The sequence below is a fragment of the Phoenix dactylifera genome, chromosome 10 (genome assembly GCF_009389715.1).
Source record: "Phoenix dactylifera cultivar Barhee BC4 chromosome 10, palm_55x_up_171113_PBpolish2nd_filt_p, whole genome shotgun sequence".
NCBI lineage: Eukaryota > Viridiplantae > Streptophyta > Magnoliopsida > Arecales > Arecaceae > Phoenix > Phoenix dactylifera.
Genome location: NC_052401.1, coordinates 1,198,178 through 1,212,767, shown reverse-complemented (window position 1 = coordinate 1,212,767; position 14,590 = coordinate 1,198,178). Strand labels below are relative to the sequence as shown.

The 14,590-nt window shown below is 38.4% G+C and overlaps 2 protein-coding genes across 2 annotated transcripts; one reads left to right on the top strand and one right to left on the bottom strand.

The window, feature by feature from the left end:
• Positions 1-25: 25 nt before the first annotated feature.
• Positions 26-3,424, bottom strand: LOC103703182 (thioredoxin Y, chloroplastic-like). Its single transcript, XM_008785953.4, has 5 exons — positions 3,151-3,424; positions 2,147-2,235; positions 754-931; positions 527-600; positions 26-338 (listed from the first exon to the last, which is right to left on the bottom strand). Exons 1-4 carry the CDS (start codon positions 3,325-3,327, stop codon positions 535-537), a joined length of 510 nt encoding a protein of 169 aa, XP_008784175.2. The 5' UTR covers positions 3,328-3,424; the 3' UTR covers positions 26-338; positions 527-534.
• A 3,156-nt stretch (positions 3,425-6,580) lies between these two features.
• LOC103703184 (protein MAK16 homolog A) lies at positions 6,581-14,399 on the top strand. Its single transcript, XM_008785954.4, has 9 exons — positions 6,581-6,874; positions 7,026-7,135; positions 9,171-9,289; positions 9,389-9,486; positions 12,187-12,274; positions 12,358-12,489; positions 12,573-12,681; positions 13,076-13,200; positions 14,024-14,399. Exons 1-9 carry the CDS (start codon positions 6,813-6,815, stop codon positions 14,069-14,071), a joined length of 891 nt encoding a protein of 296 aa, XP_008784176.1. The 5' UTR covers positions 6,581-6,812; the 3' UTR covers positions 14,072-14,399.
• Positions 14,400-14,590: the final 191 nt, after the last annotated feature.

The following is a 14,590-nucleotide window of genomic DNA, read 5'->3' as shown; positions in this document are numbered from 1 at the left end:
CCAACTGTTAGGGCCCTCGTCATAATAGATCCTTGAAACTGCTCCCTTCATTTAACATATTCCCAGTACAGCTATTCTCGCACATTCAGAACAAACAGAATTTAACATTTACATGGCATTTCAGTCTCACGATTTAATTAATATGGTGAGGCCAGTATAGCAGACAAGGAAACTTCAGACAAAATCAATGGTAAAGTATTATATGTGATACAAAGTTGAAAAGAAAGGACTATATGCTTTTGTCATATGGTTTTTCTCTTGGAGGAATCATCCTGCATTCCAACACCTCACCTCCTCAGACATGTTTATAGAACACCCATCCAGTTCATACTTTATGCCTGCTCAACAATGAAAAGGAGCAGCCATCAGTAGATCAAAATGAAGCAATCAAGTTAGACAAAGCAAACACAATAAGAATAAGTTGATACATGTATTTTCAAGAACAAATTAATTTATCAAACAAAAACTAAATAATAAACTAGTCACCGTAAAAGACATTCCATCATCTCGATATTGAAAAGCTTACCATGTATGTTATTGGGGGACTGCAAGAACACTCTCAATGCGGTGGATGAGCGCATGAGCAGGCATTGCTCCTTCCTGAATATGAACCATAGAGATAGCCAGCAAAATAAGCATAGTCAAGGTAGGATCATATAGATGATTAAAAATATAACTCAATCAGAAATGAGATTATTAGTTAGGGCTGTGATTCAAATAATTTGGTGGGGCTATGATTCAGTTCTATCTTACGAAGCGATCACAGGGCTTCCCATCCCTGAAAATGATGAATGTAGGCAGTGCTTCAATTTTGTACTGATTCGCAATGCTTGTGTACTGCTCTGTGTCAATTTTGACCACTTGGATTTTGTCTTTTAGTTGTTCACCCACTTGTTCAAGAATAGGAACCATGAATTTGCATGGGCCACACCTGCAAACAAAAACATGGTATCTGCTCCCGAAAAAAAACAAAGGAATGTAAAAGTAGAATTCAGACACTTTATGGTACCATGGGGTGTTAAGGCAGGAAGTAGTAGACCGGGCCAGGTCGGGCTATGCCCCTACCCGAACCCACCCCACTTTTTTTGGGCTTCGGGCCAGGCTTAGGCCCAATTTTTTTTTGAATAATCCAAGCCCGAGCCCAGCCCAACTTTACCCATTTAGGCCAAAAATAGGTCCGGCCCGAACCCGATTGAAGTTTCATATTTCATAATATTGCTTCACAAAATAATGAGCTAGTGGATAATTAAGCTCTTTTCTATAAATTATAATACAAGTAAATGATATAATACCTTATTCTCCGCTAAACCTATTTTAATTTGTCCTTTACTTTCTCATTATTCTCTCTAAATAACAACATACAAGAACAAATTGATTCGGGCCTAAATTTGGGCTTTGTTTTGGGCCTTGTTCAGGCTCGGGCTAGGCCAATGACGAACCCGAGCCCGGTTCGAAAAATAAATGGGCTCTACATTTAAGCCCAAACCCAGTTTGAACTCTTTGGGCTTAGCCTGAAGCCCGATCCGACCCCGATGGGCTTCGGGCCATCCTGAGCTTATTTCCAGACCTATGGGGTGTATAAAGGATACATAAAATAAAATGTTTTAAAATTTATAGTCATGTCCTAAAGAAGAACTTGTGAATAAACGATAAGACCCACTGGAAAGGCCAGCTCTCTAAAATATTGGAACTCTAACTCCTTAAACTAACAAAAGATAGCCGAGCACGGAAACTCTTCTTCTTTATCGAATACCTAATTGATTGAGAGACGAACGAGATAGATTTTATTAAGCACAAGCCCTTTTCCAATTCTTTTCTTCTTTTTAAAAGAAAAAAAAAAGACATCGACATCTTCATTGCCCACCTTGGGAAGGAGGTATAAAAAATGACAAAGAGACACAAATTTGAAGTCAAAAAAAAGATCCACGGATTGATGTCATTTTGCTTAGCATTAGAAGCTGTAGATATCAGCATTACTTCCTTTCCATTTCTCTTCTTAGAGGAGCTCAAGCCCCCAATGATAACAAAAGAAGTTTGAAGAACTTATCAGAGCAAAAGCAATGAAAATATCATAACAAACCAGGGAGAGATGATTATCAATCATGGTGTGAATACAGGTAATTCACTTGAATAAATAACTGCTTACCAGGTTGCATAAAAATCAACCAACACAGGCTTATCAGACTTTTCTAACAATTCATCAAATGAAGAAAATGTTTGCTTCTTTGCTTCAACCTACAGAAGAAGAATCAAAGAAATTTTATTTTATTACAACAAAATAGATCAGAGCGTAGTCATATCTTTTAGAATCAGCAGTACAGCATACAATTGAAGGCATGATGAGAGAGAGGGGGGCATCAAACCCAAGTCATGTGTTTTAAGCTGAACTAACAGAAAGAATTGAATGCCTATAGTAAATTCCCCGCCTACATCAGACACTTTTAGCAGTGGAGAGTTAAGACTACTAACAAATCAAGAACAGAAAAGTGCTTGTTATCTTCCATGAACGTCATTGTCAAAAAATGATGATGATTTACTAATCTTGGTGGAAATTTAAGGTTCTGTTCTCAGGAAAATTCCACTGACCAGATAAAGCTGGAATAATAGGTGAAGCCATTTTATGCACAAAGTAGAGAAGATTAACATTGTAAGGGTGGAAGGATGATATGTTCCAAGAATATTTCATCCACCATATATTTGATTTTAAAAATATACATATACAAACTTCCCAAAAAATTAATGCACGAGAGAGATTTTGGATTGGTTCATACTCAAGAAGCTATTTGTTTAGCTAAAATGTTAATTTATATTAATGGGCTATTAGAGTAATTAGCTTTCTTGTCAAAACTCGACTGGCCATGGATAGGAAAGTAAATGGTAGAACACTAGCTAACTCTCAATTAGAACAATAATTTTTTAAGTCTAGGTACGCAACCCATCCCCAATCTTCTTCTATTCTTCTTCTAATCTACACTGTAAATCAGATTGTAGATACTAAGTATGTCCTAATCACCAACAGTATAGCGCAAATGGAGGCAATTAAAACCAGGGATGATTCCACTTCGGTTAGATCAATAAGATTCTCATACTTTAGAATAAAAAAACTCGAACCAAACCCAAGAAAAGAATTAAGATAAGGCAATCCATCACCTGGGGAATTATTCCGCGCTGAGGAACCGCCGACAGCTTCCGGCTCCTCGTCGGAAGGCGGCGGAGAGGCGTCAACTGCAGCCATCTCGAGGAGGAGAGCTTGGAGGGTTCAAGGGAGATCGAACGGCCGAGATTGCACGACGATGGCACGGCCACCGCGGTGGAGCAGACCACCATTTTCTAGGGTTTCTAATTTTTCTTCTTTCTCGTCAAGCTCCCCGAAGATTGCGGAAGAGGGGGGTGGATTTTATTAGCGAAGAGAACGAGGGGCCGATGTCGCGTGTTCCGGGTTTTTGTCGATCGCCCCCAGCACGTCACTGTGAACCCAGAAGGCACGCATCGGTATTTACTTATATGACGATATTACCCTCGTCATGCTGTTGGATTTCCGTTGTGTGGAGAGAATCGACGGTCTGTTATCATTTGATCAGGCTGATATAGGGGCTGAAATGTCCCTGACTGAGGTACGTGTTTGCCACGAGAGCTGGCTTGTGATATTGGTGCAGCATCTAGTGTTATATAAAAAAAAAGGCGCCGGTAAACTGCCTATATATATATATATATATATATATATATATATATATATATAAACTTGCATGAATGTCTCTATAAAATTATTATTTATTTATATATTATTTTTTTAATACTTATCTATACCATCTAATATTATTAAAAAATAAATAATTTAAAACTAAAATAATTGAAATACTCTTATGAATAGATATGCAAAAAAAAAGTTATAAGAATTGAAATACCATTTTTTTTGAGATCTTTTTATGTGCCATCATTTAACAATTAATCGAAGTTATATAAGTGATAAAGAGGGATAGCAACATGGCTTTGCCTCTAAGTGAAGTAGAGAGGTTCCTTAATGAGAGCAAAGTACGGAAACCCATCGGATCCGGCAGCATTCTGGGTGGGGAGGCATAGCTCTCACATATGGAGGGAGATATGCTCCCGTGCTACTGTGGTGTTTTTAGAAATTAGATGGAAGATCGACGATGAACGAGCGGTGAATGTCTTGGAGGACTGCTGGGTGGCTGATCTGCCTTTCTGTAGGTGGCCTACCATGCTCGACTCCAGAGAGCTGGAGGGCTGCACTGTAGGCGACCTGATTCTTCCAGGTGAGCGATGCTGGGACGAGGCTCTGGTTCGACGGATCTTTGGTGAGCAGGTGGCCAAGCAAGTTTTGGCAATGCTGCTAATGACAGGTGTTGTGGAGGATAGGAGGGTATGGGGCCGGACGGGTAGGCTGGAGGTGAGGACCAGAGAATTATTGGTGCTAATTAGGAGGGAGTCGACTCGGCAATTTGAGGCGGGATAGATTTGGTGGATGTGTGCTCACCTTCGGGTGGCCTTGTTTGTGTGGAAAGTGGCTCGGGGATGCCTGCCGACTAGAGGAGTACTATTCGAGCATAGGGTTGATATTTCTCCCGAAGTGTGGGACCTGCTCGGAGGAGGAGGAGTCCATCTTCTACGTTATTTTTGGATGTCTACGTACGGTTTAGATTTGGGAGTGCGCAGCAGCTTCCTCCGGTCTGACACGGAGGGGACGCGGACAAAGGATTTTCTGGCTTTCCTGAGGGTCTCCTCCCGGAGGCCAGATAGCGTGGAGCAGGGGACGAGGGCAGTTTATTTGGCTTATCACTGTTGGTTGGACAGGAATGCCCTAGTGTTTGAGGACAGAGGCGCGCATCCGAGGCTGGTGTTGGATCGAGCTCTTGCCCATACGATGGAGGTCCTTGGCATTGCTACTGCGTCGTCCCTTGGGTTGGCTTGGAGAATCTGAGGCTCTCATTCCACTCTTATAGCGCCCAGGACCATATCCATATCCCGAGAGCCCCCAATCTCTGGCTTTCTCAAGGTGGACTTCGACAACGGTGTTAGCGAGATTGGGGCAGCAGGGGTGCAAGGTTCGTCATCAAAGATCAGGAGGGCAGATTGGTGGCAGCCGGGGGGTGTCGGATATTCGAGCAGATGGTGATCGGGACAGATGCCAGAGCAGCGTGGGAGGGCATCTCTTTTGCGAGGCGTGTGTTAGGGGTGGATCGCATTATCCTTGAAAGAGATTCGGCCACAGTGATTGATTGGATCTGGGATCCGGGCAGTGATGCTGGCTGGTTGTGATTGATTCATGATATCCGCCGATTTTTGGGCGAGTGCTCCTTCCACCGGGCCACTCATGCCTATAGAGAGGCTAATAGTGCGGCTGACTGGGTGGCATTTTTCGCAGCTTATCACTCTAGGAGTTTTACTTGGGATAGCTTATCCTTGGTTCCATCATCTTCGTATTCTTTTATTCTTTTTGATCTTATGGCCGGCGTTATACCAAAAAAAAAAAAAGAAGATGTTCTAATATACAATAAAGGAAAGCAAGGACAAAAAAGTATCGTCCCTCAATAGAGTCATGCCAATGGTTCTCATTATACATACTAGATCTTATATGTTCTTTGCACATGCATAAAAATGGATGAATCTGATCAGGTAGATGGAAGAAAGAGAAAGAGGATAATTGGAAATAGTGATAATTTTTACGAGAGGGTATTGGTATGTCACGAGTCCTGTATTTTTTCCCTCTTTAAAACTCTAATACCTGAGAGCTCTATAATTTTTTATAAATAAAAAAAGATTTATTCTACATAAGACTTTTTGTAAATGTTTTATTCTATTTTTTAAATTACGAGGGTTTGAGATTTAGTTTGATTTTTTACCCTGAGTCATATCATCCTTCCTTTCTCTCTCTTGATGGAAAATGCCCTCCTTATTTTTATCTTTGTATCATACACATGTTTTACTTTGGGTGAGTTTTTTGATTTCCCTTAAATTTTCTGTCACAAGATGCAGGTGAGAGGGTCCATGTCAAAACCCTACTCAACGATTGGCCATGTCCACAGTGTATATATAGTATGAGACAAGTAGATAGATAAATATGTAGATAATCCAATTCATGCTTTCGAAAAAACTTATGTAAACCAAAATAAAAATTTAATATTATAGTACTAAATATCAAATAAGAGATTTTCTTAATTTCACTTGGATATTATCTAGATGAGATGTTACTAAACTTAAATACAAGATAAAGTAACTTGTGAGAGAGGCCTCTAAACATATTCATCAAAAATGTCTAAGCTTGCGAATTGCATACTTCACTCGGAAGGAGTCTAAGCATTAAATGAAATTTACTCACAAACTCCTTGTTTTTGCTCCTCCAAAGTGATCAAGTGAATAATTTTCCATGCAACCGAATATCCAAAGCGTGCACTTATGCCATCTCTCTAGGATTCCACTCAAACACACTGACCCGTTAGGGCTCCGGAGTCCAACCCGAATCCCCCGAGCTTATAACCGTGCCGGATTCGGGTTGACCCGAACTTCGTCAGGTCCGCAGATTTTGAGCCGCCCCGTATTTTTTTAGGGCGGGTTCACGCCGGTCCGAGGCGATTCTCCAGCTCTCGGTGAAATAAGGACTCGCTCGCCGCCGCACCACCGCTTCTCCGCTTCCCCTCTGTAAACCAGACGCCAAAGCCCCTACCACCTGAAACCCTAACGAGGAGAGGATTCCAATAAAAAGGATTAGAAATCTTGTTAAAACCTCAATTTCTTGATTCTAGTTCTCTCTACTTGGGTTTAAACCCTAGAGAAATCGAAATCGAGCTCCAGAGATGCAAAACGACGAGGTGATATGGCAAGTAATCAGGCACAACCACTGCAGCTTCATGGCCAAGTAATCATCTCCATCTCCTTCTACTCCTCCCCCTTTCTCTCCGAATTGTTTTTCTTCTTTTCAATGGAGGAACTATTAGTGTTAGTCTTTTGTCAATCTTTTTTTTTTCCCTAGTTTTTTCACAGATCTTTAACACTTTGATGTCGTGTAGAATCACTACTGGGAATTTCTGTAGAAATCCATACAACGTTACAGGCATCTGCAATCGAAGCTCGTGTCCCCTTGCCAACAGCCGTTATGCCACTATTCGCGATCACGATGGTCTCCAACTCCACCTCCCTGGCTTTTAATTTCCGCTTTACTGTATCCTGTCTTTGTTATTCGTTAATATGTCTTCTTTTAATTCTACGGGATATTTTGTCTTGCACTAATGACTCTAGCTTGGTTTTGCTGCCACTCAATCATGTGCACACACAAGAAAGATTTTGATGCTCATATCATATAAAAACCTGGAAGAGCTGATAACCTTTCGCTTCAACAAGTTCAGATTTATGAATTTTTACGAAGACTTGTTTTTTGACACTGGTTTATATCAATTTCAACTTGAACCACCTCATTCCTCCTCTCCTTAGACCTGTCAAATCCTTTTGAAAAAGCACCGCTAGAAGGCAGGAAGAATGTCAGTCTTGTGGGAAATGCAAAAGCATTGCCACATTATTGATGCGACTTAATTCAAAGAGTTAATTGCAGTAAAAATAGAGATTTTGTTACCGATGGAAATTACATCAACGAACGGAGCGTTTTATTGTGAAATGTCCTCAGAGATTGGCTGATTAAGCAATTTCTTGTTTTTAGCATGAAGTAGCAGTGTGTAATCATTTAAAAAGTTTGAAACCATTCATTAGAGTTTGGCTTAGAATTGGTGGGTCAAAGGTTAAGAACATCATGGCTGCAAATAAAGCTTTTTAGTAGAGGTTTTCTCTTGAGATAGGGTAATGAGTCATGCTCTTTTCATGGGAAATCAAAATGAATAGGAATAAACTCGAGGGCAAAAGGTCTATATGGGAGCTTACTCCTCAATGCTTTGGAGTATTGTCAAATTTTATGTTTCAAAAGATATTTTAGATGTATTTGGTTTATTAGACAATCTCCTATGAGGGGATCATTTCCATTACGATGAGTTTGAAACTGCAGCAAAGGTAAGATACATTATACTAGAAATAGAAGAATAGTTGGGAAGAAGTAAAGCACAACAACAAATTGCATATTGGAGAATAATATTGAATTCTATTTTTCTGTGATTGTCCTCAAACTTATAAACTTAAGTTATAATTAAAATTGTAAAAGGAAAGCTAATGAGAATCTCGATGAAGTGAACTCCAGCCATTGATTTGAAATGCTAATGACACCTCTAACCAAACCTTGATCCAAACTGACCTAGATATAGTTAATAACTTGGACAAGTCTAGAGTTAATATCCCACATTTATCCCAGATGACTGGTCCTCAAGCTTATTGCCATGATTTAATGTTTTTCTTGGAAAAGAATATCATAATTAAATTATATAATTTCCTACTTTAGTTTTTATATGTATTTAAAATTAGAAAGCTGTAACCATTTCACATTTTTGTACTGGAAAAGGCATATTTCTGATGTCCTTTATGAACTTAAACGTATTTTGAAAGATACGCAAATGTCTATATGTCTGGCACTAGCATATCAGGACATCTAAGCAAAATCTGTTTCATGATCTGTACACATTTTTGTTTCTATTCTCCAGTTTGCATCCCAGTTGTTGGGATCCGTGAGCTCATTTATCATTTATATGTGATGCTCTCAATCCTTTTATTAGCTTGCTTGAGCCTCCATAGATTTCCTCTTATGGGTTGCCTGAACATGCCAAGACATGCATGGTTTTGTTGATATTTGTCAACTATTACTCTGCTGAAATTAGGAAAATGAAAATTACAACAACTATGAGTAACTTTTGGCTTTTAAGAGCCATATAACCTTATCAGAAGCTTTGTCACCTGCAATAAAAACCAGAGGAGGTCTTAGGAAGGAGAGAAAATTAAGATACATGAAAGGGTCAGGGAGGAGGAAGGGAGGCCCACAAAAAATGGGAGTTGTTGGGGAAGATTTAAAAGCTTTTTATTGTCAAAGGATGCAGCCTTATTTGGAAGAAAATTCAGATTCCAGTGCCAGAATAAATTAGATAAGAACTATTTACTATGATTAAAAAGTGGCTTTATTGTGTGCTACTGTTGATTGGTTACAGAGTGAATATGACAATTCTCATTTAGCACTACCACACATATGATTGTTCCATTACATCCTGACTTGGTGCCTTGTGCAGGGGTTTTTTACTTATACATGAAAACTATTGAAAGGGCTCATAAGCCAAATGAATTGTGGGAAAAAGTTAAACTGCCCAGAAATTATGAGAAAGCACTAGAAACTATTGACAAACACCTGGTATGCTGTACTAAATCACTAATAGTTCTGATAAGATATTTAGGCTTTAGATTAATATTTGAAGTTACTCAGTAACATGACCTGTTTTTGTTTTTGCAGGAATATTGGCCGAAGTTACTTGTGCATAAAATCAAGCAACGTCTCACCAAAATGACTCAATATCGGATCCGTATGAGGAAGCTCCAGTTGAAAGTGAGGTATGAATTTCTGATACAGATCCTCTCTTCAGCTTCTGAAAGTTGCAAGTTCAGTAGGTTTAGGTAGAATTTACCATGTGGAGATATATTATTCATGTAATTGTTTTCCCTTGCTTCTTTGGTATGTGTTGGGGATTGAATTTATAACATTGGAACTATCACATAATTGTTGTAATGATTATTCCACGTTCTAAGCAGAAACTTTATTATTTATTTCCTATAAGAAGATGGATATAAACTTTTCTTATAATGGAACAACGGTACAGCAAATCCTTATTCACCCATATTGTCTAAGATCATTTATGCTCTTTTTTTCCTTCTTGTAGAATGTTAATTAATGTTCAGTGTGTTATCCATTTGTAATCTATTTTATTCTATGAATTTGGGCATCTTATAAATATATTCATCAATATAGATTTCACATGCGAGTCTTATATGTGCATCTGTGAGCAGTGTATTGTACATACGGGTGTCTGACATAGACCATTCTTCATTTCTTCATCAAAATCTTTGTCAATATAGGGTTTGGATATGGGTTCTTAATGTAAACTTGTTGGCACCATGTTCTTTGTATATGTGCTTGCATTAAAATGTTGTCTTCCCTTCTTAACCAAGATATGAAGGATGGCCCAACTATATTGGTCTCTGTTGAAGTTATTTCCAGGCAATATCTCTAAGAGAAAAAGTTTATGATCCTATGACATGCTTCCATGGTATAGAAAATTGCCATACTTTCTGATCTCCACTGTTTGTTTGCTTCCCAGTTTTGATTTTGATGAAGTGTGCTTTATCTTTCGTAACTCCTTGCTCATCAGCATGCTCAACTACATGTTCTTTCTCATTATTGTCTTTCCATTTTTTCCTGGAGTCATGCATAGACATATCTTTTACACCACTTTGATCTCAAAGTAGTGGTAGTATTCAATCTATAGTTCGAGTATCAGATTTCTGGCTTCTTTTGTGATAATTTAGGCATTTTCAGAATTCATATACTGTTCTCTAGTCTACCAGTTTTTGTACTAGCAAGCCCATCAAATACCTTTTCATTCTTTTCTCCTCATCTATCAATATTCAACCAAATCTTTGTTCTCCTGTCTTCATTCTTCAACAAATACCTGATTAAGCAGTCTTCATCTTGAACTTCTTGCATTCCACCTTCCTTGACCATGTTTTATCATAATCAATTCAATTTCATGCATTTGAAAGAAAAGATGACTCATACTTTCTTCTTGAAGTTGATACCTTGGGCATGAACTATCTGGTTATGATATCATTCTGAGTCAGTACGATGCGCTTCTTTAAACATGGAGTTTGTGCTTCCCATTTTGTAGTTGAAATACCTTTCATTTGAAAACTCATGGTGATTTCAAGCACTTTACTGAAAAGCTGTACTCACAAAAGGTATGAATGCCATGTCCGAAATGATGCTGAGATACTCTAGGGGCACATTTGTTTGCTTGTAAGTGTCAGACATGTCTGAACTTGGGTTCGGAACTTGAGTTCTAATCTGATGTTTGTTTCACTGTACTGAAATCAAGTTATTTCCACTCAGCTGTTTCTTTTGCACGAAATTGGTGCATAGGAAGTGCCATTTTTCCCACATGCATTATTAGATTATTTACAGGAATGATCAGTATATTATTCACTTAAATGGTTCATTTCTAAGGATGGAGTGAGTGGGAGAGCATTAAAGTAGCATTAATTTTTGCTTATCCACTCGCTCTCTCAAAAAAAAGAAAACTTTTGCCTTTTTGGGTGGATGGGTAACTTATATTCCAGAGTTTGGGCTTGGTTACATTAAAACAAACAGTTGGAAGTACCCACTTCCAACTGAGCTTGACTTCAGGCCCCTCGGTTATGAAGAAAATACATATCCTAGAAGCATGATACATGAGTCCAATGCAACTGGCCTAATCCATCACATAACTACTTGTCTTCATCAACATCAACCTACTTAGCATTTTGAGGCTCTTAACCTGCAACCTGCTATGCCATATTGTGCCATTGGATATAAAATTCAACAAACACAGATCTCCTATTTCATATCAAACGTCTGGAGGAACATGTGAAATTTTGAGTAATCAGCAAAAATTTCAAGATGGAAAACTCGTGATGTGGAATAACAATGTTTAGTCCATCATAAGCTTCCACTTTTCCACCTTACATAAAATCTCTTTCTTTTCCCCATGAATTTCAACACAAGATTCCTTCATGTCAAACTTGCTCGAAAGAATACGTGATCACATTATATGAACTTGAGATAAAACCTTTGTCAACCCATCTTATTCGAAGGAACGCTGGATGACAGATCCTGAAACTCTTGGTTGAGGGAAAATTTTAAGCAATTGCGATCTGAGGCCTACATCATCTCCATATTATTGCCAGAAAAACTCTGGTTTGATGTCTACCTTTATTTCTTGCCAACAGCACTTTTCTTCTCATCACAGATCACTGTGAATCCATGACATAAAATATGCTGCTGAAAAGATTTGTCGGGTCATCTTTATAATTTTATAGTAGTAGTGCTGTAGGTGGTATATTGGTATGTAGCTTAAGTTTGTCAGTTGTGACAATCACCAGAATTCTTATTATTTAGTTTTAATTGTTTGTACAATGTGATTATGCAATGTTACTCTTCTGGTGCAACTTCTTTTTCCCCTTAAATACTTAAAATTGTTGCTAGTTTCTTTTCATTTATAGGGAGAAGATAATGACAGTGCCTAGAAAAGAGAAGAAAAGAGAGGCTAGGAGGGAGGAAAAGGCTGAAAAGGCGGCAGTTCTGGATAAGGTTTCCCCCTACAGCCTCCTGTAACTTAGTTTGCCATCATGTTTGCTGCATCAGCTGTTAACATTTCTTGATTTTCTTTCCAGAGTATTGAGAATGAATTGTTGGAACGGCTAAAGAAAGGTGTTTATGGTGACATATACAACTATCCTGTCGAGGCATATAATAATGTCCTTGAAATGGAGGGGCTACAGCCCAGCATTGAAGAAGAAGATGAAGTATGGTCTTGGATAGTCTATTCTATTTTGCGACTTATTCTTTTCAGTACCCATGACTTGTATGCATGTTTTGGAGCTACCAGGAACCTGAAGTGGAGTATGTTGAAGGCTATGATGTACTTGAAGAGGAAGAGGACATTGAAGACTTTGGTGGATTTGTAAAGGACGAGTCATTGAATGAAGATGGTTATGGTAAAGAAAATTCAGATTATTTATAATATAGTATTAAATTTATGAAACGCAATTTTCATTACTACTCCTGTTTAGGGAATTTCCACCACTGCTAAGCTGCAAGAACTGGTCGTCTTCACATTCAAAATACAAAGTTATGCTGCCAATTGTTGGCATGGTTACTAAGAGTCTGAGAGCTCAGAATAAATTATCAATAAAAGGAAGTGAAAATATAAATGACGTTAAGTTAAATGGCCTACCGATTTCCAAAACTTAAAATCGCCATCAGGAAAAGTTTAAAAAATGAAAAGTTGAATAACTCTATCACTCAACTAACCTTGCTACATTGCCGTCGTCTCAATCTAGTTCATCTTTATCTGTATGTTTGTGTAAGTAATGTCTTTTGCTCACTCAGATGACATGCACGAGGACGAGGAAGAGATGGATCCATCTGATCAGCAGGTTGCAAAGAAAATGCGAAGAGGATCTGGGTCTGATTCAGGAACAAAGGTGAAAAGAAAGGGGAGGGTACTTATTGAGGTAACATGGAATTCCTATCATCTTACCTGTATTTGTATCATTTAGAAAATCATACCTTATAAACAAGAGAGAAATTTTTGAACTAGACCCGATTTATTAAGGATCTAAGTCAAGATCAACTTAAAAGGGCTGTATGTTTCTGTTTGGATTCACTTGAAAGGGAAGTACGATGAGTAAACAGCAATATTCTAGAAATTGCTTAAATTACTGATCTCTATGAATGAAGAATTGAAAAAATATGATGAAATAAAACTGCTCAGGTATCTCTTTGGACTTCTTTTTAACCATACCCCTCTTGCCTCCCTCCGATCTTTCTTCTGTTTGTGAATTCTTCTTTCACAGTTCCTAATTGGTTTATTAAACGTCTAGCCTTCTTTCCAAAACCTTCTTGCCTTCTTTCCACATGGCCTTGTGGACTCAATATCTCGTTCATTTTCCCTATACTTATCTTGATGCACTCATGTTAACCTGCTATTTTTAGTGGTACTGTTCATTTCCGCACGGTGCAGGATTTGAACTCAGCTGTCACCAGTAGGAGAGGGAAGTAGGTTTTCATTGAAAACTATTAGGATCTTGAAGTTCTTTGGCTGGATTTTTTTAATAGTAAATGTTGAGCACTCATTAGTTTTCTGATTATGTGACTCGATTTTTGCTACGTGAAGTCCTAAATGTGTATAAATCTTCTTTTTTTTTTTTAAATCCCTCTGGTTTGCACGATTTTAAACGCTGAAGCTGAATCAAGATAGTGTACTTGCACCCACCATAGAAAAATAGTGGCCTTGTTTGCTTCACGCATAGACTAACAATTCTTTATTGGTGACAGGTTGAACGTGATGAAGATGTGGATGATAGACAAAAGACACATATGTGAGGTTAAGATGAAGTGCTTATTTCATTCACATTGGCATCTGGCACTGCTTGTGTTGTTAACATGTTTCCCGAGGTTATCCTACGGAAAGCACTTGGCAGAAGCGGCAAGAGGATAATCTTCCCTCGCCTTAGAGATGAAATTTTGAAGGGGGTGCTTGCGGATGAATATTTTCATGAGGTTGATACAGTATGGATCCAAAATATTCATGCGAAGTTCTTTTAAAAGGCATATTTTATGTTTTATTGCCTTTGTATTTTTCTCGCCATGATAAATAGGGCTTGTTAATTTTGACCTTTTGGTTCAACGATCAAACCACCACCTTTATACCTGTCGAGAATGGGCCCGGGTCCAGTCCAGTCTCTCGTGGACTGGACTGATAATTCTAATTAGTGTTTTTGACATAGAGCCAGAGATTGAATTTAGAGGTTTACGATGTACATTTTCTGGTCAACTGACTGAGTAAGCTTGTTGCTGGATGTCATCATTTAGGTTCTTTGGGGATGCTTTTTGAAAGTTCTT